Raw genomic sequence first — 26,622 nt, 5'->3', positions numbered from 1 at the left:
ACATCACAACCTCAAAGTCAAGACAGTTGTGCTCGGATTCAATTCTAGTGACATGAAAAGAGAGTGATTTATGACTTTTTTGTGACTGTGTGTCGAGTCGGTGTGTGATACCTAGTTACAAACATAAAACTACACACAGGTATTAAAGTAGGTGTCTTCTATTGTGTTTCAGTGCTGGCCAGTTTCCGAGGGACGGTCCAGCATGGCTTGCCATTGGAGATTGGGGACACGGTGCAGCTCCTGGAGAAATGTGAAGGTAACTGATAACCTCTACTCATTTCACACCCACATAAACCATGAACCCCCCTTCAAGCTTCACAGATAGCCACTGTGACTCACAGATGGGCTGCGACTGCTGCTGCTGCTGGGGCTGTAGTCAACCTTTGAGGTTGGGCCATGTTTCCTTCCCCAGTCCGTCCCTCCAGGGGTATTGTGTTGCACATGAAATGTTAATAGACATTTGTAGTTTTTTTTCTTTTTGATGAGATAAACGTTTGTGGAGGCTCTCAGTTTGCTACTGTTTCCTGTGCCGCGAGAGGGAGAAGACTTCGCTTCCTGCTTCCCGCCCACATTGAGCTCAGAGAGAGAGAGAGTGTGTGTGTGTGTGTGTGTGTGTGTGTGTGTGTTTGCTTGCCTTAGACACAAAGAGACTGAGAGCTTGTGCGTGTGTGCTTGCTTGCATGTGTGTGTGTGTACATGCTAAGGAGTGTGTGTGTGTGTGCTTGCTTGCCAGTGTGTGTGTCCCTGCTTGCCTGTGTATTGCTAAGGAGTGTGTGAGCCTTAAGGCCGAGGCACTCACACTCCAGGTAACATTTTTCAGACAGAGCAGAGCAGGCGCCCGTCACACTTTCCTGTTTCCACCCAGCTAACTTACACAGCATTGACACAACCTTCCTCCCTTCTCAGGGCGGCATGATCTCACTTCCTCTTGTTGCTGAAGGACAGACAGACTGACAGATCCATCTGAGATAGCTGATGATGCATTCCAAACTCACTGAAGGAAATGATCTGACATCTAATATATACTATGTATGCAAAAGTATGTGGACACCCCTTCAAATGAATTCGGCTATTTCAGCCACACCCGTTGCTGACAGGTGTATAAAATCGAGCACACAGCCATGCAATCTCCATAGACAAACACAAGCCTAAGATCACCATGCGCATTGCCAAGCGTCGGCTGGAGGGGTGTAAAGCTCGCCGCCATTGGACTCTGGAGCAGTGGAAACGCATTCTCTGGAGTGATTAATCACGCTTCGCCATCTGGCAGTCCGACGAATGAATCTGGGTTTGGCGGATGCCTGGAGAATGCTACCTGCCCCAATGCATAGTGCCAACTGTAAGGTTTGGTGGAGGAGGAATAATGGTCTGGGGCTGTTTTTCATGGTTCGGGCTAGGCCCCTTAGTTCCAGTGAAGGGAAATCTTAACCCTGCCGCATACAATGACATTCTAGACGATTCTGTGCTTCCAACTTTGTGGCAACAGTTTGGGGAAGGCCCTTTCCTGTTTCAGCATGACAATGCCCTCGTGCACAAAGCGAGGTCCATACAGAAATGTTTTGTTGATCGGTGTGGAAGAACTTACCTGGCCTGCACAGAGCCCTGACCTCAACCCCATCGAACACCTTTGGGATGAATTTGAACGCCGACTTCGAGCCAGGCCTAATCACCCAACATCAGTGCCCAACCTCACTAATGCGTTTGTGGCTTAATGGAAGCAAGTCCCCGCAGCAATGTTTCAACATCTAGTGGAAAGCCTTCCCAGAAGAGTGGAGGCTGTTATAGCAGCAAAGGGGGGGACAAACTCCATATTAATGCCCATGATTTTGGAATGAGATGTTCGACGAGCAGATGTCCACATACTTTTGGTCATATAGTGTATGTGGTTGGTTTGGATGGAGGGAAGAAATAAAATCTGTACCAGTTTCCACAACCCAAAGGCAAGACAGGGTGTTGACAAGAAGGTCTATCTATTCTGTACTAGAGAGGAGAGAAGTTACTAAAAAAGGGCTTCTGCCATTGCTGGTACTGTGTCATCAAGTTGCTACTGTAGTGTGATCACTCAAATGAAGTGTGATCGGTAACATACGACCGCTTCTTCTCTGACACTCTGGCCAAGCAAAAACTAGGAAGACTTCTAAAAGCAGAGGTCCTTCAGTAGGCAATACCACAGTGAGACTCATTCTCACCTTGTCTCTATCACTCATACCTCTTTAGCACTGTCACAGACAGGTGCTGGACCGAGTAGCACATTATGACCTTAGGTTACTAGTACTACTTACACCCCCTGGTGCTACTGACACCCCCTGGCTCACCAGCCTGGCCGGTGGCCACAACAAATACTGGGTGCTCAGTGCCATGTAACACCGTGCCTGGTAGGCTGCAGTAAACAGTGCAGTGACAGATACAGCCTCCCGTGATAAAGTGTTCCAGCTGGGTGTTTGTTTTACAGCTCGACAGCTCTACGACTGGTGTGGTCGGAGCTGAAGTGGCGATGCTTCAGTAACCCGGGCTGCATCCCATAGGGCTCTGTTCAAAATTAGTGCACTATACAGGGAGTAGGGTGCCATTTGAGACACAGCCCCAGTCATTTGTTTGGCAGTGAGAGGCAGCCATTACTTAACCAGACAGCTCTTTCTCTCCTCTCCTACTCTCCACTCCCATATCAGATGCTGTAGTGATGGAATGAAATTGATTATTTGGTGGTTGACATTTTAACTGAGAGCGCAGAAGAGCCAATCTTCAGAATCATAATAGGAATGCTATCTATTAATTCAGTAGACACACACACACACACAGACTCTTCGATAGAAGGAAAGATAGTGGGTCTGAAAGTCACGGTGACATGATGAAAATGTTTTTTTTTTTGTCTCCTCAGGCTGGTACAGGGGGTTCGTCCATAAGAATCCAAATGTCAAGGTGGGTGAGAGACTATTTTGTGTGAATTGAAGCTGTCAGTGCAGCTGCTATTTTCAGTTTCAGAAATATCAGGTCTCTGCTTTGATCTGAGGGCTGTGCAGCAAGCAGGTCAATAGGGAGAGGCTCATAGTTTAATAATGTCAAGTTGACACACGCACACACACGCTCACACACACACAAGTACATTTATTTGTATTGATTATATGCATCATTTACACTCGCTAACATAATGTGTTAATGGTAGTACTGTTGAATGATACAGTTAGAATGACATTCAACATTCATTAGTTTGTTTATTCTCTCCCCCCAGGGTATTTTCCCATGCAGTTACATTCACTTGAAGAATGCCCATATCAAGAACAAAGGGTAAGTAATGAGTGTATTGTGTGTGTGTGGGTGGGTGTGTGTGTGTCTGTTTCAGTGTGTGTGTGCGTGTGTGTGTGTGTCTGTTTGTGTTTCCCTGTGTCTTTCTCTGAGAAGGCAAACAGCCTTATTAGATCAGCCAGTCTGGAAGGTGAGGGAGGTTTATGTCATTTCTGTAGAAAGGAAACGTTAGATAAACAGATTAACGTCATAATAACAGAACAGAGGTTAAGTGCTTCTTCTACCAGCCTCTCATAATGATACTGCATTGTTATCTGTGTGTGTGTGTGTGTGTGTGTGTGTGTGTGTGTGTGTGATAGTGTATTTTAACTGTAGTAATTTGATGTCCCTCTCTCTTTCTCTGACACACAGGCAGTTTGAGACTGTCATCCCCACAGAGGACTCTGTTATCACTGAGATGACATCCACCCTGAGAGACTGGGGGGCCATGTGGAAACGGCTCTACGTGGTAAAGAGTGTTCAACACACACATGTAGGAATGCATGCAGGAATACGCACAGACATGCATGAATTTACACATACACACGCACACATGCATGCACACACACACACACGCATGTATGTGCATGTTCCCATGTGTACACCACACCTCCTGCAGAGTGGAGAATAGACCTGAATATTAACCATTGCAGACAGGGAATACCTTTCAACTAGTGGGCAATACATTTTGCCTCAGCTGTTTTCCCTGCAGCAAACAGTGGAAGCTTTTTTCTGCATATTAACATTGCTTGTGTTTGTGTCCCTAATAAATTACCTGTGCTTGTTAGACAGAAAGTCTGAATTTGTGATGCATTATTTGTTATGGAAGGCTGACTGTCTGGCCCCATTTTCTTTACTCTGATATGTCTCTCTGTCTCTCGCTCTCTCTCTCTCTGTAGAAGAATGAGGGGGATCTGTTCCATCGGTTGTGGCACGTGATGAATGAGATCCTGGACCTGAGGAGACAGGTTCTGGTTGGTCACCTCACCAACGACCGCATGAAAGACGTCAAACAGCACATCACTGCCAGGTTGGACTGGGGAAACGAGTGAGTAGTGGCGAGAGAGAAACATTCCTGCATCCCAGTCCCCAGTCCCTGTCTTTGAATGTCACACTCCCTCCCCAGGCACATGCTGTGCTCAATCAGTTCCGTTCTCCTTCAAACAGACACACCACACATTCAAACAGACACATACACACACACACACTTTTCATTTTCTATCAAACAGACACACACACAAACACTTTCCACTGCGTGTCTATCTCCCGGGCAGAAGGGATAAAACGACACCCGTCAGTCCCTTGTTGTTGGGTGTGGACAGACGACAGACGGCTCCCCCTGCCTCTCCTAGTCTTATACCATCCCATGCTTTGAAAGACTGATCTATCCCTGGGAGATTGGAGAGTGTGTGTGGGTACCCCTCTACTCCTCTATGTCCCTGTGAGACATAGCAGACTTGCAGTTTTGTCAAGTGTGTCCTGTCTAAATGGTTTGATGCACTGACAGTGCTGTGTGTGTGTGTGTGTGTGTGTGTGTGTGTGTGTGTGTGTGTGTGTTCCAGACAGCTGAGTTTGGACCTGGTACCTCGCAGGGAGTTCAGCATGGTGGACCCAGACGAGATCAGTGTCACAGAACTCTTCAAACTGGTGAGTTATATTCCCAAAACCAGGAACACTGTTCTCTTGTTACTGTTTATTCCCCACTCACTATCCTCATCAATCCACTGTCCACTATACCTTTCTCTAGCATTAGCCACATAGCTAGCCCTAATGACTGGAGAGTGTGTGCCAGTATTCTCCTCTGTAATTCAGGTGCGCCTCCCCCCCCCGCCTTCCTCTCCCATCCCGTAACCATAGCAACCATATCCCCTGCCTGATGCTCATATCCTGATGTGAGGTGGCTTTTCTTTTCCCACACAATGTAATTAAAGCAGTTAATCCTTTTTGCTAAACAAAGAAGGTACATGGGGATGAGAAAGAGGGGAGTGAGGGATGAGATAAATAAAAGTCTAATGCATCTCCATTACAGCGTGTAGGATGTAGAAAATTACAGTAATTCCTTAGGAACTGAGACGGAAGATACAAAGGGGGAAGAACCAAACAATTACTGTTGTCGTCATGGATGCAAAACAATAATAACGCCACCATATTCATGATAATGGAAAAATGTATAGCGCATAGAATTAAAAAGGTATTGTCTGACATTTACATGGGCGATACATTGGAGATAATACAAGGCAAGTACTGGAAACAATAGAACACTATGACAAATCTGGGAAGCCAGGCCTACTAGAGACTTCGAAAAGGCATTTGATAAAGTACGACTGGGGTTTATATATAAATGCCTGGAACATTTCAATTTTGGACAATCTCTTATGAATTGGGTTAAAATCATGTATAGTAAGCCTAGGTGTAAAATAGTAAATAATGGCTATTTCTCAGAAAGTTTTAAACTGTCAAGAGGAGTGAAACAAGGTTGTCCACTATCGGCATATCTATTTATTATTGCCATCGAGATGTTAGCTATTAAAATCAGATCCAACAATAATATCAAGGGATTGGAAATCCAGGGCTTAAAAACAAAGGTGTCATTGTACGCTGATGATTCATGTTTTCTTTTAAATCCACAACTTGAATCCCTCCACAGCCTCATAGAGGATCTAGATTTCATTACATTTTCTAACCTCTCTGGATTACAACCAAATTATGATAAATGTACTATATTACGTATTGGATCACTAAAAAATACAATTTTTACATTACCATGTAGTTTACCAATAAAATGGTCTGATGGTGATGTTGATATACTCTGAATACATATCCCAAATGAAATAAATGATCTCACTCCAAATTTGTTTTATAGAAAGTTAGCAAAAATAGAAAAGATCTTCCTACCATGGAAAGGTAAATACCTGTCAATTTGTGGAAAAATCACCCTGATTAACTCTTTAGTATTATCCCAGTTTACCTATTTGCTTATGGTCTTGCCTACGCCAAGTGAACAGTTTTTAAAATTATATGAGAAATTTTTTTTCCATTTTATTTGGAACGGCAAGCCAGTCAAAATTAAACGGGCCTATTTATATAATTAATATGAATTAGGAGGACAGAAATTATTAAATATTAAAGCATTAGACCTATCACTAAAAGCTTCAGTCATACAAAAATGATACTTAAATCCGAACTGGTTCTCTAGCAAACTAGTAAGATTGTCTCACCCAATGTTCAAGAAGGGACTTTTTCCCTTTATTCAGATTACAACCCCTCACTTTCAGGTGTTTGAAAAGGAAATAATCTCCCAAATATCACTATTTCTAAAACAAGCCATAGAAAGTTGGTTGCAATTTCAATTTAATCCTCCAGAAATAATATAACAAATATTGCAACAAATATTGTGGTTAAACTCAAATATACTAATTGATAAAAAACCATTATTTTTTGAGAAAAAAATAAAATAAAATAATAATCTTCGTAAATGATATTATCGGTAGGAATGGTGGAGTTATGTCGCACATGCAGCTAACAAAAACATATGGAAATGTCTGCTCTACCCAAAATTACAACCAAATAATTGCAGCATTACCGCAAAAATGGAAGAGGAAAGTGGAAGGAGGAAAAAGTAAGGAACTTGTCTGTCGGCCTTGCATTAAAGAACATAATTGGTTAAAGAAAATTGTGATAAATAAAAAAGTTTACCAGTTTCATTTAAGGACCAAAAGATTGACAGCCGTCCCATATAGATTGCAAACTAGTTGGGAAGAGATTTTTGACGTACCGATTCCATGGCATAGTGTTTATGAACTGACACGCAAAACAACGCCGGATTCAAAATTTAGAATTTTTCAATGTAAATTATTATATAAAATTCTTGCTACCAATAGAATGTTATTTGTATAGGGGATACAATCTTCCCAGCTCTGCAGATTTGGCTGTCAAGAGACAGAATCATTAGATCATTTGTTTTGGAACTGTCCATTTGTAGCTTGTTTCTGGACACAGGTCCAGGAATGGCTGAAGGATTGCAATATTTGCATGGAGCTGACCCTGCAGATAGCACTACTGGGTGATCTGAAAAGTAATAGTCAATCGATCAATAATATAATAATACTTTTAGCAAAATGTTTATTTTCAATCCACAAACTGTAGAAACAATGAGAATAGAAAGGTTCAGAACTTTTGTAAAACATCACAGTACAGTTGAAAAATATATGACAAATAGAAATCCAACATGGATGGTGTTATATTAACAATATTTGAACGGTTAGTTGAGTTACAATACTACACTATACTAGTTCCCCTCCTCTATTAAGTGAGGCAGAAACTGTCACATAAGACATTGTCTCCCCTCGGTTGCTTAACGTACTGTATAGTTGAGACAGAGAAGAAACCTGCTAATGAAATTCTGTCAGTTCTCACATAAACCTATTCATTCCAGATTAAACTAAACTGGGAGATTAACCCTGTTACGTAAACCGCAGAAAACATAATGTCTCAATGCCTGGCTGATGCCCCCTCTTCTCCTCCTTTATCCCTCCATCTTCCTCTCCTCCACCTCTATTAGTCCTCTCCCTGAAAGAAAAGTGAATATGAATGCAGGGCGGCCTTTGGCAGGGACTATAGCAGCCATCTGGTGGAGTGAGTGAGTGCATGCAAGAGTGCAAGGAAGACTTGGATTGGGTCCTGGCTCGATGTTTAGTTGTTAGCCACCAGTCCTTCTTTTTGTCCTTGTTCTGGGCACCAACACAGACAGTGACTGAGGAAGATGAGAGCTTTAGTCTTTTTCTGTCCTCAGTTTATGCAGACTTGTGCAGTGAGCTGTGAATAATCTGTATTAAGGCGTCAGCATGCTTCAGTTCGGCTGGTGGGTAACGAGCTGAGATTAGGAGCACACTCTTAAAGGAAGTGCTCCTAATCTCAGCTTGTTACCTGCATAAAAGACACTTGTCCACAGAAGCAATCAGTCAATCAGATTTCAAACTCTCCACCATGGCCAAGACCAAAGAGCTCTCCAAGGATGTCAGAGACAAGATTGTAGACCTACACAAGGCTGGAATGGGCTACAAGACCATCGCCAAGCAGCTTGGTGAGAAGGCGACAACAGTTGGTGCGATTATTCGCAAATGGAAGAAACACAAAAGAACTGTCGATCTCCCTCGGCCTGGGGCTCCATGCAAGATCTCACCTCGTGGAGTTGCAATGATCATGAGAACGGTGAGGAATCAGCCCAGAACTACATGGGAGGATCTTGTCAATGATCTCAAGGAAGATGGGACCATAGTCACCAAGAAAACAATTGGTAACACATTACGCCGTGAAGGACTGAAATCCTGCAGCGCCCGCAAGGTCCCCCTGCTCAAGAAAGCACATATACATACCCGTCTGATGTTTGCCAATGAACATCTGAATGATTCAGAGGAGAACTGGGTGAAAGTGTTGTGGTCAGATGAGACCAAAATCGAGCTCTTTGGCATCAACTCAACTCGCCGTGGTTGGAGGAGGAGGAATGCTGCCTATGTCCCCAAGAACACCATCCCCACCATCAAACATGGAGGTGGAAACATTATGCTTTGGGGGTGTTTTTCTGCTAAGGGGAAAGGACAGCTTCACCGCATCAAAGGGACGATGGACGGGCCATGTACCGTCAAATCTTGGGTGAGAACCTCCTTCCATCAGCCAGGGCATTGAAAATGGGTCATGGAGTGGCTCAAGAAAAAGCACATTAACGTCCTGGAGTGGCCTAGTCTCCAGACATTAATCCCATAGAGAATCTGTGGAGGGAGCTGAAGGGTTGAGTTGCCAAACGTCAGCCTCGAAACCTTAATGACTTGGAGAAGATCTGCAAAGAGGAGTGGGACAAAATCCCTCCTGAGATGTGTGCAAAACTGGTGGCCAACTACAAGAAACGTCTGACCTCTGTGATTGCCAACAAGGGTTTTGCCACCAAGTACTAAGTCATGTTTTGCAGAGGGGTCAAATACTTATTTCCCTCATTAAAATGCAAATACATTTATAACATTTTTGACATGCTTTTTTCTGGATTTGTTGTTATTCTGTCTGTCAAATAAACGTACCATTAAAATTATAGACTGATCATTTCTTTGTCAGTGGGCAAATGTACAAAATCAGCAGGGGATCAAATACTTTTTTCCCTCACTGTATATGCACAAACTCTTCCAAACTGTTTCTGCTTGGAAGCACGGGACGCCTTTACAGTACTACCCCACACACTGCTGTGTCAGATAATAATGTGGAGATATACTGTAGATCTGGTTGAGTTAATACATTATTATACAGTGCTTAAGAGCGCATTAGGCTTGATGCTGTCGGTACATTGTGCTACTGTTCATTCTATCCCAGTTTGACATGGCTGATTGTGTGTGTGCACATTTCCTAATGCGTGTGTGTGTTAGACTGATCATCTGTTTATTTCTACAAAGAGGGCAGCATATTTTTTTAATTTTTATAATATGTTTATTATTTTCCAATAAAAATAAAGTAAAAGAGACAGCAATACAAACAATGACATTCATTGTACTGTTGGATGGGATGGCCAGTTTAGAGGACAAAACAAAAGTTAACTCACACATACACAAAATAAAACAAAATCCTATTAGGTGGTACGTGTATAAGAAGACAGCATATAGTCATTACAAGCAGTGTAGTTCAGCCAAAAATAAATATTGAGTGGAGTACAGCACAGAGTAGCAGCAGATCGTCAGCCCAGTTATGAAGCGGGACTAGACCATTTATCCAGTATCGGCTGCCATATTTTGTAAAACAATGGACTTCTATTGGAGGTGTTGTATCGAATCTTTTCCATATGGATTACATTCCCTAAATCCCGTAACCACATTTCAAAGGTAGGTACAGTCTCCAATTTCCAAAATTGCAATATGAGCCTTTTGGCTAATAGAGTACAAAGAGAGACAGCTTTCCCCTCCTGGTTATTCCCATCAACTGTACCAAACAGAGCGATCAATGGGTCTGGGGCTAGAACTCTATCAAAGGCCTTAGATAAGTAATCAAAAATGAGAGCCCAGTAAGCCTGTAATTTAGGGCATGTCCAGAATAAGTGGGACAACGTCCCCTCCTCCTGCTTGCACCTCTCACACAGTGGTGAGGTGTCCGGGAATATTTTATGCAGTTTTACTTTTGAGTAGTGTAACCTGTGTATCACCTTAAACTGTACAAGGTTGTGTCTGGCATTCACTGAACTGTGGTTTATATTCCTGAGAGCTTCTATCCAGTCCTCATTTGAGATTTCTGAACCAAGTTCTTGTTCCCAAGCCCTTTTAATGGTGTCTGTGGATACCTCTATGTGGGCCTGTAGCACATCATACAGTCTGGAGACCGACCCTTTTGAATGGGGTTTGACAAGGATCAAGCTATCTAATGTAGGACTATTTGGCTTCATGCCATACTGTGGGATGTGTGTCCTTAAGAAATTCCTGATTTGGAGGTATCTGAAAAAATGTGTTGTTGGCATGTTGAACTTTGCCTGTAGTTGTTGAAATGAAGCTAACTGACCATCTATGTATAGATTACCAATTGTTGTGAGCCCCTTCTCCCTCCACTGTGAAAACACCACATCATCCATTGCAGGGTGGAAAGCATGATTCCGGCTAATCGGGCTGTCTATGTACACAGTGGGTATGTTAAGAAAATCCCTAATCTGTTTCCAGATCCTAAGAGTATGACAAATGACTGGATTGGAGTCATAAGTGGCTTTTTTCACATATGATGGGCTATTAACAAGTGCAGGGAGTGAGGAACGTTGACAGGAGGCCTGCTCAATCAAAAGCCATGAAGGCATATCCTTCCGTCTCATCTCAGGTAAACTTTCCCTCCAGAAAGACACAATGTTCAGATTAGCAGCCCAATAATACAGTTTGAAGTGAGGAAGGCCAAAGCCCCCCTCTATCTTGTACTTGCATAAATGCTTCTTTGCAATTCTGGCTGCCTTGTTATCCCATAAAAATGGAGTTACTATTGAATCCAGTTTCTTAAAATAGCTTTGTGGTATGAAATTGGGTAGACATTGGAAGAGGTAAAGAAACCTGGGTAGGACAACCATTTTAATAGCGTTTATACGACCAACCAAGGAAATAGGCAGAGTTTTCCAGAAATCTATATTTTGTTTAAGCTGATATATTTTCATGTCCCAATTCACTTTCAATAGCTGGTCAAGGTCTCTTGTCACTACAATGCCAAGGCTTGTGAACTTGTCCCTCACTGTTCTAAGCGGGGTAGATTGCAGAAATTGCATATCCACAGGCCGTGATATTGGCATCATCTCACTTTTTTGCCAGTTTATCTTGTAGCCAGAGAAGGAGCCGAATGTGTTTATCAATTTAAGTAATGGTGGAATAGACGTTTTAGGCTTGGACAAAAACAAAAGAACATCGTCTGCATATAGGGAAATTTTGTGCTGTGTGTCTTTTATTTTAACAGAAGCTATATCGGCACATGCCCGAATGCGCGTAGCAAGGGGTTCCATGGCTATAGCGAAGAGAGCAGGCGAAATAGGGCACCCCTGTCGGCACCCCTTGAACAGGCGGAATGACTGCGACATTTCCTGATTGGTCACCACGGACGCCATTGGGTGTGCATAAATAATTCTTATCCAATTAATAAATTCCTTTCCAAATCCGAAATGCTCCAGAACCGACATCATATACTTCCACTCAATCTGATCAAACGCCTTCTCTGCATCAAGAGCTATTACCACTGCCTCAACTTTATGATCATGATACATTACGTTGAAAAGGCGTCTCAAATTGTAGTATATATGTCGGCCCGGGATAAAACCTGTCTGGTCAGGGTGTATAATGTCGGAAATATATTTTTTCAATCGGTTTGCCAATATCTTTGTCAACACCTTGTTTTCTATGGGGAGTAACGACACGGGGCGATACGACGACATCTCCATGGAATCTCTATCTTTTTTCAAGATCAGGGCTATTGTAGCCTCATACAGTGTTTGCGGGAGTTTGGTATTTTCTTTGGATTGTTGAAACATTCGCAGCATAAGTGAAGATAGACTAGCGCAGTACTTCTTATAGAATTCTATTACATATCCATCGGGCCCAGGGGCCTTGCTGTTTGGAAATTGTGCTATCGCTGTGTTAATTTCATCTAAGGTTATCCCTGCATCGAGTGCGGCAGCTGCCCCCCTGTCTAGTTTAGGAAGTTCACAATCAGCGAGAAAGCGTTCCATAGTTTGTGGATCAGTAGCATCGCATTTTGATTGGTATAGCTCTGAGTAAAACTGTGCAAAGCATTTATTAATGTCCTGCGGATCTGTTACTATTTTACCCTTCTTGTCTTTTATTTTGTGAATAGCTCTAGATGCTTGTACATGCCTTAGCTGTCTTGCTAATAATTTATGTGGTTTGTCCCCCAGTTCAAAATAACTTTGTTGCGTTCTAGCAAGTAAAGAGCCCACCCGTTTCGAAAGGATGGTATTGTATTCATACTTTAACTTTGTGATCTTCTCAAGGACTGTATACGAGGAATTTGTCCTAAAAACGTTCTCCTGTTCCCCTAACTCCCTTTCAATTTCTCTCAGCCTAGTATTGGCACGTTTCTTCCTCTCTGATGTATAAGAAATAATGTAACCTCTAATCACAGCCTTTAGAGATTCCCAAAGGGTGGAGTCGTCAACATCCCCCGTGTCGTTAGTACTGAGGAAAAAGGCAATCTGCTCCTCCAAATACTGACAGAAAGCCTCATCTTTCAACAGGTATGCGTCTAAGCGCCACGGTCGCCGACCTGTCGACATATTGTCGAGTTTCAGCACCATGGACAGAGGAGAGTGGTCCGTAATTAGAATGGGGTGATAGGTAACCGACTCAGCTGCTGAGATTAGTTTGGAGTCCAACAAAAAATAGTCAATTCTGGAATATGATTTATGAACTGATGAGAAGAAAGAATAATCCCTGTCTGTTGGGTGCGTCAGTCTCCAAATATCGACAATGTTAAGGTTTGTCATCAATGTATTTAGACAGACACTGGCATTTGATTGTTGAAGTGACCTTGATAGCTGTTTATCTAAAAGAGGGTCTAACGTACAGTTAAAGTCACCTCCAACAATAACACTTGTATCCGAGATATTTGGTATGGCCTTAAATACCCTTTGAAAAAATACTGGATCATCGAAGTTGGGTCCATATAAATTGACCAAGGTTATTGGTTTTGAATTCAGTGTACCAGCCACAATAATATACCGACCATTAGGATCTGAAATCGAGGTTGAGTAAACAAAAGGAATGTTTTTCCTTATCAGGATTGCTACCCCTCTCGCTTTTGCATCAAAGTTAGACTGGTATATCTGACCGATCCAGCCGACTGGTAGCTTGGCCTGCGCGGGGCGTTTAATATGAGTTTCTTGAAGAAGCACTATGTCAGCACCCAGTGATTTAAGATGAGAAAAAACCTTAGCTCGTTTCACGACATGCCCTAATCCATTACAGTTCCAGCTGACTATCTTTATTCCACCTGGTCTACTCTGTGCTCGGTCACTATGTGGCATTTCTTATTTTAAAGCAAATTGCTGCTGTCATACAAAACCCAGAAGAAAAACGTCCCGCCGTGCGGGAGCTTGTCATGCCACCTGTACTAATAAACGTGAACATAAAACACAGACCCCAACCCCCCTCCCGTCCCTTTACTGAGTGACTTCCCCAAACGAAGCACTCCTTGGCTAACACACAAACGTTAGGGTGTCTAGACATAAAGCTTGAACTAACTCGTCGTCTATAGATGCTCCGCATATAAACTAATATTAAATAACACTTAACTTAACTCTCATGTTAGGGGGTGAGTGGCGCTAAAACATGACATGCCAAACAATGCTATATTAGCCACAACATCTCACCTATCCTATAAGTCCCAATTTCTGATCTTCTGATCGAAAAGACATAGGCCGGAAATTCAATTCACACACATTCCTGGCCTGTATTTGGCCATTTAGCCTGCTGGCACAGCCGTTCTGTATCCTCAGCCGGGGAGCTTGCTTGTCAAGAACAGATCTGCCTCTTTTGCGTTGTCAAACGTACGTGTTGATCCCTCGACTGTCACCTTAAACCGGGCTGGGAAGAGGAATCCATATCGGATGTTGGCCGCCCTGCATTTGTTGCGTACCTCATCATACTCTTTCCGTTGGTTCCTCACCTCCAAGGTAAGATCTGGGTAGAAAGACACCCTGGCTCCGTTGTAGTTAAGGGGGAACTTTTGACTAGCCAGCTTGAGGATGAGATCCCTGGTGTGGGGATAGTGCAGCCTTACAATGAATGGCCTTGGTGGCCCGCCCTTGGCCGGCTTCGTTGCCTGTGCTCTGTGTGCGCGGTCGATCAGGATGGCCGTTTTGAAGTGTTCACTCCCCAGCAATGCCGGTATCAGCTCCGAGACAAATTCAGTGGGTTTCCCTTTCTCCGTGTCCTCCTGGATCCCACATATTCGGATGTTCTGGCGTCTTGAATGCGACTCGAGCATTTCCAGTCGGGCCTTCAGGGTTTTGTTGTCATTTTTGAACGTTGCGCACTGTTTCTCTATGTCCTGTAGCCTGGCCTCGTGATCGATTGTCGTCTGCTCAACCTCGTGCACCCTTCCCTTAGTTGCCTTCACAGTTTCGGCCAAAGTCCCAATACTCTTTGAGATATCAGCCAACCTTGTGTCCACCTTCTTGCTTAGTGCGTTTATGGCAGCCAGTATGTCACTTTGAGTAGGATCTGTGGGGAACTCTTGGAAGCTAGCCTCTTCAGCTAGCTCCTCGTGGGTCGGCGACGTTGAAATTGGTTCGTTGTCTATCTCATTCCAATTATCTTGTTTAGCGCCCCCTTTTTTGTTGCCTTTTCCCTTTGTCATATTTGTTTGAAGTTATAGGTTGTGAGAGGTTAAGATAAATATTAATTTGTTTCAAAATTGAGCGGAGCTCTAGCAATGCACGTCTACTCCATAGCACGCTCTCTAGCGCCCCCCGAGGGCAGCATATTAACTGAAACAAATTAGATTTGTGCGACTATTAAGGAAGCGTGCTGCGAAAATGCAGCCTCTGGAATTAAATGGAATACTTAACACATTTCTGGGAAATTAATATGCATAGCTTTTCCACAGCTACACTTAAAGGGCCAATCAGCTGTTGAAACAATAAAAAAGCATTTCCCCGACACTGTTTTGGTAAAAAGCTGAGGGACGGTTCGGGAGAAATGAAATCACTCTCAAATTGATAGACAGAGCTATGGATGGAAGTACTGACCATCAAAAATATCAAAATTATAGTTTTAACCATGTTTTGAGGCTATAGTGTTTTGTTTACATTTACTTTATTTACAAACATTGCAGTAAAACAAGTGTATATTTTGGGGTCTGATGGGGTATGATAGTTAAACTAAGCTAATGAGGCATTTCTAAGTTATATTCTTCAAGAATCAATGGGTACATACAATTAATTTATACGTCCAAAATGGATGTTGCAACTGCTGATTGCCCCTTTAAAGGGTATTGGAGCAGAAGGGTAAAAATATAGCATATATTTGACCTAAATCTGAATTCCCTCTCTCCCTTTACCTGCTCTACTCAACCAGTTATAAAGCGCTTTCCTCAACTGAAATGAAAGGCAAAGGCCAGAGTAGACAGAACAGCTTAAAAGCCAATGCTGCCATTTATTTTCACAGAGCTAGGTCCACTTTGAAGCGTTTAATTCAAGTCAAATTAGATCATTTAATTTTTAATGAAGGTCAAAGCTGAATAAATCAGTTCATTGAAAAAGGGAAAGTGATTAAATTGTGTTCATGGGATAATCTCTGCACTCAGAACCAATGTTAAGGCTGTGTCTAGATACTATAATAAAACTCCTTCGGGTAATAAAACACCAGTGTGTTTGCACTACCTGATGACCATATGGTTTTGACATGTCTAATCCCGTGTGCACACATTACAGAGCGTTAGCTTACTGTCTTTATGACATCCCTAGTTCAGATAATAATCAACCGCTAGACCTGTGGTTGCACCAGCTGATGACCATCAAGGTTTTGACATTTCTGATCCTTTGATGATAAAGCACCACTAGACTAGACTGGTGTTTGCACTAGCCAGATGATCTCTGATCCTGTTTATCCACACTACAGATGGAGCACCGTCACCGTAAGAAGGAGACTCCGGTCCCGGCCAGCACGCACCACCTCTTCGTCCACATGAAGAGCCTGATGAGCTCCAACCTGGGAGAGGAGCTGGAGGTGTTCTTCCACATCTACGACGGCAGGGAGAACAGGCCACTCAGGTAAAAAAAAAAGAAACATTGCAACCACTGTGACTGTATGTTCTGATATTCACACTGGTATACTACTTTGAATTAAACACTGTGTTGGGCATGCATTCTAAGTGATATGCTACTATCGATATGTTGTTGACTTTAAAGTGTGTGCTCAAAGTGTACATTGAAGTATGTGTGTCTTGCATCCACTGGCGGCTGCCCCAAATCAAATTGCCCTAAAGGTATGAACGCATTTGTGTTGTGTTTTATTGTATTGCATTATATATTTTGAGAGACAGGACGCTGTAGGCTATGCTCAGGTTTGTGATGATGACTGTATGATGATCATTGAGTTGATGGGCTACAACATCCAAATGACTAAATGTAATGTTATGTCTGCGTCAGTCAGTGTTCTTTTAAGCTGTTAAAGGACCGCTTACAGTAAGTAGTACAGGAAGTAATACAGTAAGTAGTACAGTAAGTAGTACAGTAAGTAATACAGTAAGTGGTACAGAAAGTAATACAGTAAGTAATACAGTAAGTAGTACAGTAAGTAATACAGTAAGTGGTACAGAAAGTGGTACAGTAAGTAGTACAGTAAGTAATACAGTAAGTAGTACAGTAAGTAGTACAGTAAGTAGTACAGTAAGTGGTACAGTAAGTGGTACAGTAAGTGGTACAGTATGTAATACAGTAAGTAGTACAGTAAGTAATACAGTAAGTGGTACAGAAAGTAGTACAGTAAGTAATACAGTAAGTAATACAGTAAGTGGTACAGAAAGTAGTACACTAAGTAATACAGTAAGTAGTACAGGAAGTAATACAGTAAGGAGGGTCCCATGATGTGGCTTTGAAGTGAACAGGATTGACTGACCTCTGCCATTGTGTTGGGGGTCTTTGCAACTAACAATGGAATTAATTTAATTTGAACCAGTTCTGGCATCTAGCAACCAGTCTATCAGTTGTGTTTTTCCCTTGACCTCCATTGAGGCTAACACACTTGTAGCTAATCCTCTCGGACTGTAATGCTGCGTCACAATGAGCTGTTAACTGGTGGCATAGTTGAAGTGGGTAAGGCCATGTTCCTTTCATCTGACTGTAAACACACATCTGTCTCAAAGCCACGTCACTGGGTTGGTTTGGGGTTGGCCATGGCTGGTAGTAGTAGTTATAAGGGAGGCACACGGGTGATTACGTGCGAAGGGACACCACACACACGCACTTGGATGGAACCACGCATGTGGGCATGCACACTCTCTCACACACACACACACACACACACACACTCACACACACACACAATCAGCGTCATTGTTTCCTCTGAAGATTTGAGTGTCGCGAGTCAAAGGGCAGAAATTCCATTTCATCTCGCAAATGAATCTATTCATCAAAACAGAACAGAAATTGGAAATGTGAGAAGAGAGGCTCAAGCGTCCTCTTTCTGTACAACAGTGTCTGATGTCTGTACCCTGGTGGCTAACATGACAGAAACTAGGCTGACAGTGATGGGATGAATGTTTCAGCAGGTACAACAGAGATGAGAAGCCAAGTGTATCTAGTCAACTATTATTAATACACAGTTATTCGTAGGCATTGATAGACTGGTCCTAGAATTCATTGTAGAGTCTGTTGTCCAGATAATTGTCAATGGATGTTGCTCTGTCGTGTTTTATCCCCCCGGAAGCTTTTCAACCTTGGATATAGTTAGTCGCCACACTTCTTCCCCTTGTGAGTGTTGCTGTGACTAATATCACATGAGAGAACATCTATTTTTACCTTCCCTGCACAAGGCTGTGTTGATGGCGTGTTTTGTGTGCCTGAACGTCGAGAGTGTGCACAGGGGAATAAGAGCAGAGCACGTTCTGAATAAAATACCTACCTGCACAGAGTGCCAGCGGGACTCACTTTAAAAAGGGGCCTATTTAAGTGTGTTCTCTTGGCTCTCTAACTCACAGCTCTGAAGTCCATGATAATGAAGGCAAAAAAAAATGTGCTTTCCCAGCGAGCAACTTTGTTTCGTAGTGTATAATTAGCTTTAACGGTATTAACTTCATTTTCGCTCCAATCTCGCTCTCTCTCTCTCTCTGGCTTTCTTTTAAAAAGCTTGCCACTAAGCACCTGTGCCAGGTAATTGGTCCTTCATTGTAATGCCATGCCGTTTGAAATGTATTTTAAGCTCACTACCTAGAAGATATTTCTCTTAATAAGAAGTAAGTGTGCTTAGAACAATACAGTAGCTGTCGCTCAGTTGCTTGACAAATATAAACGTAATCCCCCCCACAAAACATAGTCAGAATCGTTTGAAAGACTATATAATTTATATGATTCTTACCTTGATATAGACTTGATGGAATTGTGCATCTTCTAGCCCTGAGACATGAGAAACACAACACGTCCTACTTTTCCCAGCCAACTGACACATTATGTGAATTAGTTTCTCTATGCAAGTGGCACTTTATCTTATCTCATCTTAACTAATTACTTTCTCCCCCTCTCTCTTTTTCCTTTTTCTCTCTCTCTCTCTGGCTGGGGGGGTGAGGGTGAGGGCTGTTCAGCTGTCTGCCTACAGTTCCTCCATTGTTCCTCCATTCTCTGGAAGCTCTGGGTGCCCACTGAGTTTATTCCAGGCTTATCTTCCTTCCACCTATGTTGTCTTGAAGGGGAATCTGGCTACATCCCAAATGGCACCCGCTACTTTTGACGTTGGGCTCTGGTCAAAAGTAGTGCACTATATAGGGAATAGGGTGCCATTTGGGACGCAGCCTCTGTTTATTGGCTGTTTTCCAAGGCAGTTTTCTCTGCCTGGCTGACAGCCAGTTAATTAGTCCTTATGGTGTTGTGTTGGTCCGGGGTTTGACTGGAGCCAGATGGGGGTCTGACCTGCTCTTTCTCAACCACAGCTAGAGGAAAGAGAAACCATGCCAGCACCACCAGCTCAGCAGAAGCCCCTATTCAGAGTCAGACATGGCATCTGTGTTATATCTGATAACCCTAGCATGGATGCAGGCACATACACACACACACACACACACACACACACACACACACACACACGTATATTCACAACTACAACCCCTCTGAAGAGTGGATGACATTGACAAGCCATCCAAACTCCGCTCTCTCTCTCTCTCTACTTTACAGTTCTGTCAACTGTCACTCAAGCCCCTGTCTCTCTGCTGTCATATAAACTAATGGGTTCCCTCTCCTCTTCCACGCTCTGGTCAGCTTTAACAAGACTGGGGATGGATGGATGAGTGGTGATGGGGCACTAGCTGCTGTCTACACAAACATCTATTGTTAGAGCAGCCAGTAAAACAACAGCAGTCTAATTAGAACTGTCACAGATGGTGTAGTGGGGACACATTTACTGATAGCTTGGATGTTGAATAGTATGCTTGGACCCAGACACTTTGAAAAAAACTATAACATATGGCTTCCACTGTTGTTACAAATTCCGTGTCTATGAGACACTCCCACAGTGCTTCACTCTGTGTTTGTGTCTGTGTGTCTGTGTGTGTGAATGTGTGTAGGCCATATTGTCTGGCTATACGTTAGTCCGTCAGACTGATTCAGACAGTCCATTGTGGAGTGATATCCCGTCTCCTCTTCCCCTGGAGACTCTGTATAACATGGTTAATTTAGCCAGTCATCAACACGCACCAGCCAGGTCATTCTGGCCCACGCTCATGTCTGGATCTCTGTCTTAATGCAATCATTAAAAACAAACGCTCTGAGCACCGCAGAGGGACTATGTGATGAGAGAAAGAGAGGGAGGGAGAGAGAGAGGGAGAGAGAGAGGGAGAGATAGAGGGAGAGATAGAGGGAGAGAGAGAGGGGGAGAGAGAGGGAGAGAGAGGGAGGGAGGGAGAGAGAAGCCATTCATGATATTTAAATGAACCTGCTGATAGGCAGTGATATGGTCCCACTAGGGGCCTGCTAGTGGTCTGAGGCAACCAGATCAGCAGCCTTACAGCTGTGTGTGTGTGTGTGTGTGTCGGGGGGCTCAGGGACCTGTATGCGCTGGGGCGGCTGGTAATTGGAGGATGAGGTTTCAACAATGTAGTGTTAATTAGAAATTGGAGTGTGTGTGTGTGTGTGTGTGTCTGTCTGTGTGTGTGTGTGGAATCTATCCATCTCCTGGTTTGCTTGCTGAATTAATAGGCTAGCTAGCTAACAGTCAATGTAAGGCTATAGCTGTAGCAGCAAGGTTGGAGTTGGCTTGCTGTTCCAGCGTTACAAGGCTCTCTCTCTGCTTATCTGAGGGCTGTGAAAGTCACCTAACGGGATTAGCTGGCCGTTGGCAGCGGGATGGGCAAGCACGGCAGGGGATGGTGTCTGTGTCCTCTGTCTGACAGTCACTCTCCTCCCTATCCTTTGAGCATGGGCGCATCTGAGGCCAGTTCTGTAATGCTGCAGTTGGTTAAATGCACATTCTGTAGATGATTTGTATTTTTGTATACACGGTATGTATAATAAACTATGTACATATTAAAATAAAATGGCTTGTGGTTGACTGTTCTGCAGCCGAACGATGATGATGATGCATATTAAAATACTAGCGGTTACTGTTTCTAGACAGCAACACAAGTCAGAAGTTTATTTATGTAAGGGGTAAACGCTGACGTTCTGTACATTACCTTGGTCATAACGGACGACGTAGCGGGACGAGGTAATGTACAGGACGGAAGGGTTTATCCCACTTAAACCACAGTTACCAGAGAAAACACATTTACAAAGTACACATTTACTGCTAGAAATAAAATAGTTTTGTTGATATTTAAATACTTTCTCATCTTTTGGTTGCTAGAGAAACAACCCAGTCGTTCGTTCGATTAGTTCTATATTTAAGGACGTGACCCAGTTTTTTCATTCTGTATGTTGCCATGCTCGCTGGCAATGTTCTTATCCCTTACTTGCTAGCTAGCCAACTAGTTACGGCTAACACAGTCACGACCTCTGCAGCCAGAATAACAGAAAATTAGCTGCGTTTGCGTTTGTTTAAGCTGTTTTCTATTGACATTAATTTGGTTACTTCCATAACAACGAGCTGATGATGCCCAATTTTGCCTGGCAAAGTGCCTTCTCGTCAAGACATTCAACACTGTTCATTACAAGGAGATCACATTGCTTATCAAACACTAGGCTAGAAGCTAGCTAAATAGTTTGTTGTTAGCAAACCTGTGAATATGACAGCCAAATAAAAAAAAACTCTGGGTTACCTCTTGTTGTACTCTTGTAGACTAGTACACTACATCTGCTTGTACATTAGTACACTACTAGTGCACTACATCAGCTTGTACTCTAGTACACTACTCTCATGTGGGAGACCTGATCTGGTAGCTTGCATGTTGTTTTAGCCAACTCCCCTCCTCTGTCATGTTTGCTGTCATCCGCAACATGTGTTTTATTTATGGCATGACAATGAATAACCTCTCTTCCCCTCCTCTTCCTCTTCTCTTCTCTTCTCTCCTCCTCCAGTGAAAGGTTCTTTGTCAGACTGAATAAGAACGGAGTGCCCAAGTCGCCAGAGAAGACAGAGAGACAATGCACCCTCTTTGTGGTGAGTACTGAACTTCACTGTGTCTTCTATGCACTCTAGGGGGTTATAGAAGTAGTAGTAGTGCTGCACATGACACTTTGTCTGTTATTGTATTGAGGATACTACCATAACCCTTTGATTAAAAATGTATGTATTTTTCTCTCTTCAGGATTTGGGGAGCAGCGATCTCAGAAAAGATGTCTACATTGTTGTTCACATTATGAGAATTGGCAAGATTTCTGTTTTTTTTCTTCTTCAATTAGTCAATCACTATACATACACTACATGTATGTACAGTGCATACATTTTAAAAAAAACATTAGTATTATAGTATTGCAGTAATTATGGTATAGTGGTAACACTGTCTGACATAGTAACTACAGAGCACTGATGTACAGACATTGACTGTGTTGTTGTTATGTTGGTTGCAGGGCGGATGGGTGCTGGGGAGAAGAAGAACCTGTGTAGTATCCAGTACAGACGGCCCTTCGGTTGTGCTGTGGTCAGTATCGCAGACCTCCTCACGGCAGACTCTAAAGACGACCACCTACTGAAGGTTTACGCGTGAGTCACCTTCCATCAAATCTAAAGTGCATTTTACACGGACGTCACAACTCACAATACACTTCAGTACCCTCTCACAGACAATTAAATAATGATGATGGAGAGTATCAAAGTGCACAGAGTAGCAGATACATTTTTCAGCTTTCACAGTGGACTGATTGTAGTGCAACAGTGTTTGACCAGCTTTCACAAACACACACACACACACACACACACACACACACACACACACACACACACACACACACACACACACACACACACACACACACACACACACACACACACACACACAGGTACTATTAAAGCACTCTAGATACATGCCCGAGGAGGATAGAAATAGCTGTTATGGACACAGTAATGGTTTTTGACCTACATAGGGGCTGAAATGGGTGGACTATATTGCCCTACCAAGCAAAAGGCAGGAACTGCTCATTTGGTCGAAAATGAGTTAATGTCATTTTTGTTACATTAAATACATGCTTATTCATGTGGACAAGTATCCTGCCTTTATTGTATTGTGTTTTGGAGAAAATGGGGGTCATGTTAGCAGTAACTGCATAAGGTTATGTGAAACCAAGGTAAATAAAAGCAATTTTTCTCAGTTCCACGCTATGAGCAGTTACTGCCTTTTTGCTTGGTAGGGCAGTATAGGCCTATAGTATTTACCCCAGAGAAGTGACGTATCTCTACTTCTGTGTTTCATTGGATTTATATTGTAAAGTTTTAGAATGCTATTGGGCTAATGTTATCTTGTTGACCCAAATCATGCATGACAAACCATGTTTTGCATTTGTGTTCCAGATGTACCACAGAAAGCGAGTGGTATCAAATCCACGAGAACATCATCAGAAAGGTCAATTCCAGATACAACCTATCGGGTTCCAACACGGGTAAGGAACAACCTCCCTTTGTATTTCTCACCTCACAACTATCGAAAACATTATACCTCTAACATTCTGCGAACTGAAAATACATGAGATGCGATGGATGGGAGTTTAATGGGAAGCCGATTAGCTCTCTGCTGTAGAGTTCCACTGTAGCTGGGTTTGTACCTCGCTGCTCCGGGGGAAGCCTGCACAGCTCAATATGCATTGAACTGATATAAATAGAAATCCCCTCCATATGAAACTAAATGTCTGCAGTTCTCCCTAGCAACAGGTTGATGGATATGAGGAGAACATGAGGTTTCGGCTGTGAAAGGAAATTGCAAATCGGATGGAAAGGAAGTGGCTGGAAGACGCTTAAACATATGTATGAATCTCTTCTCAAATAGGCCTAAATGATATCGTGTGTGCGTATATTTGTCTGTGCGTGCATTCGTGTGTGTGTGCGTCATCAATGGCTAATTTCAATAACTACCTCGCCCTATTCTTATATAGCTTGTTTACAACAATAAGATTAGTAGCTAACTGGCCTGTATTCTCTCCACATAGAAAACACTGGGAAGGATTATAGGATTTGGATCTCCATAAACAGAGTCTTATCTCAGAGTCCGACCTGCAAGTCTGCTCCTATTTCTGCCTCAGCGCCTCAAAAGACCAGCAGTAATTGCGTGAGGTGCAGTCACAACTTGAATAATCTGGTAGTGGAGGGAGCAGCAGCAACACAGTAATTACGATGCTATACTAAGCCTACTAATGATAATGAAATAACTTATTATTATAATTATGATCTTAATAATAATAGTAATAATAACAATAAGAAGGAGATCAAGGGAAGAAAAGAAAAAAATCGGACAATTTGGAACAGTGTAAACAACGCTAAATAAATTAGAAATAATTCCAGAGAGGCTGTTCTAACAAAAAAAAAGTGTAAAGCCATTATTACAGCATAGCAAAGATGAAAACAGCCACATTTGTGAAATTGTTTATCTGACATGTGGTTGGGTGAGACTTGGTGCTCACGGAATCAGTAGGCTATTAAACAAACACTCAAACAGGCAACATAAACAGGATCTGTCTTATTTCTGTAGATATATATATATATGATTTATAAAGCCAGGCACATTTAACAGTTAGGCTATTGATTATAGACCTAATTAAGTTGGGGTTTCCTCTCTCCTTACTTTTCTTAGACAATTAAGGCAAGGGCTGTTTTCTCGTCTCCTAACTCCGCTGCTGCCTCCACCGCATTGTTCTCAACACCAATATGCTGGTTAACTTTGCTATTATGCACATAGCAACATGGTCTAGTCAAATGTGCCAATTCAACAGCGCACTGATGTGTTTAAGAATTGCGGACAGCGACCACTATCCAACGCGGGAGAAAGCACATGTATTATAAAATAATATACCATTGTTCTTACATAATATAACCATATACCATGTCTTAGACTGATGGACTGTGCCATCCCAACGGCCTCCACAATGGATCAGTCCACTCAGACAGGCGCCAATCAGACAGGTGTCTTGCGCACCATGATATTTTTGTAATATGTTTTTTGCTATTGCTCGACTAAAGAAATCTCGGTCGACCAACAGCTTATCAACCAAACAATCGACTAGTCGACTAAATGGGATCAGCCCTAATAGCTAGCATCGCAATATCCAGCACTGGCGCCAGCTGAAATCCCAAATGAAAGATTGGCTTTGGAATAAATTAAGATGTTATTTGCTCAGTTGAATTGATAAGCGAGAAATTGGATGAATTCCCAGACAAAAATGAACTGGGGAACGACACTAAGTAGGATAACAATATTCTTACAGAGATACTTTAAATCAAATCATTTGCCACATGCGCCGAATACAACAGGTGTAGACATTACAGTGAAATGCTTACTTACAAGCCCTTCACCAACAATGCATTTTTTAAAGAAGAAAAAAAAGTGTTAAGTAAAAAAAATTAAAGCAAATAACTAAAGAGTAGCAGTAAAATAAAATAACAGTAGGGAGGCTATATATAGGGCGGTACCGGTGCAGAGTCAATGTTTGGGGGCACCGGCTAGTCGAGGTAATTGAGGTAATATGTACATGTGGGTAGAGTTAAAGTGACTATGCATAAATAATTAACAGAGTAGCAGCAGCGTAAAAGAGGGGGGTGGGAGTCGGGGGGCAGTGCAAATAGTCTGGGTAGCAATGATTAGCTGTTCAGGAGTCTTATGGCTTGCGGGTAGAAGCTGTTGAGAAGCCTTTTGGACCTAGACTTGGCGCTCTGGTACCGCTTGCCGTGCGGTAGCAGAGAGAACAGTCTATGACTAGGGTGGCTGGAGTCTTTGACAATTTTGAGGGCCTTCCTCTGACACCGCCTGGTATAGAGGTCCTGGATGGCAGGAAGCTTGGCCCCAGTGATGTACTGGGCCGTACGCACTACCCTCTGTAGTGCCTTGCGGTCGGAGGCCGAGCAGTTGCCATACCAGGCAGTGATGCAACCAGTCAGGATGCTCTCGATGGTGCGGCTGTATAACTTTTTGAGGATCTGAGGACCCATGCCAAATATTTTCAGTCTCCCGAGGGGGAATAAACTTTGTCGTGCCATCTTCACGACTGTCTTGGTGTGTTTGGACCGTAATAGTTCGTTGGTGATGTACACACCAAGGAACTTGAAGCTCTCAACCTGTTCCACTACAGCCCCGTCAATGAGAATGGGGGCGTGCTCAGTCCTCTTTTTTTTTTTTCTGTAGTCCACAATCATCTCCTTTGTCTTGATCATGTTGAGGGAGAGGTTGTTATCCTGTCACCACACGGCCAGATCACGGACCTCCTCCCTATAGGCTGTCTCATCGTTGTAGGTGATCAGGCCTACCACTGTTGTGTCGTCAGCAAACTTAATAATGGTGTTGGAGTCGTGCCTGGCCATGCAGTCATGGGTGAACATGGAGTACAGGAGGGGACTGAGCACGCACCCCTGAGGGGCCCCCGTGTTGAGGATCAGCGTGGCAGATGTGTTGTTACCTACCCTTACCACCTGGGGGCGGCCCGTCAGGAAGTCCAGGATCCAGTTGCAGAGGGAGGTGTTTAGTCCCAGGATCCTTAGCTTAGTGATG

The 26,622-nt window shown here is 43.0% G+C and overlaps 1 protein-coding gene across 1 annotated transcript in view; it reads left to right on the top strand.

Moving 5' to 3' along the window:
* The window catches only part of dock4b (dedicator of cytokinesis 4b), a 137,517-nt gene that overhangs the window by 39,479 nt on the left and 71,416 nt on the right, over positions 1 to 26,622 (top strand). The window contains exons 2-12 of the mRNA XM_084175424.1: positions 173 to 256; positions 2,879 to 2,919; positions 3,230 to 3,285; positions 3,655 to 3,751; positions 4,182 to 4,330; positions 4,845 to 4,929; positions 16,410 to 16,561; positions 22,013 to 22,094; positions 22,243 to 22,303; positions 22,505 to 22,637; positions 23,442 to 23,530. Coding sequence (XP_084031550.1) covers positions 173 to 256; positions 2,879 to 2,919; positions 3,230 to 3,285; positions 3,655 to 3,751; positions 4,182 to 4,330; positions 4,845 to 4,929; positions 16,410 to 16,561; positions 22,013 to 22,094; positions 22,243 to 22,303; positions 22,505 to 22,637; positions 23,442 to 23,530 — 1,029 coding nt within the window. The remainder of the gene's footprint in view (positions 1 to 172; positions 257 to 2,878; positions 2,920 to 3,229; positions 3,286 to 3,654; positions 3,752 to 4,181; positions 4,331 to 4,844; positions 4,930 to 16,409; positions 16,562 to 22,012; positions 22,095 to 22,242; positions 22,304 to 22,504; positions 22,638 to 23,441; positions 23,531 to 26,622) is intronic.

Source organism: Coregonus lavaretus, assembly GCF_964263955.1.
Source record: "Coregonus lavaretus genome assembly, chromosome: 13".
NCBI lineage: Eukaryota > Metazoa > Chordata > Actinopteri > Salmoniformes > Salmonidae > Coregonus > Coregonus lavaretus.
Note: the sequence above shows the minus strand (reverse complement) of the source record. Positions and strands in the feature narration are given on the sequence as shown.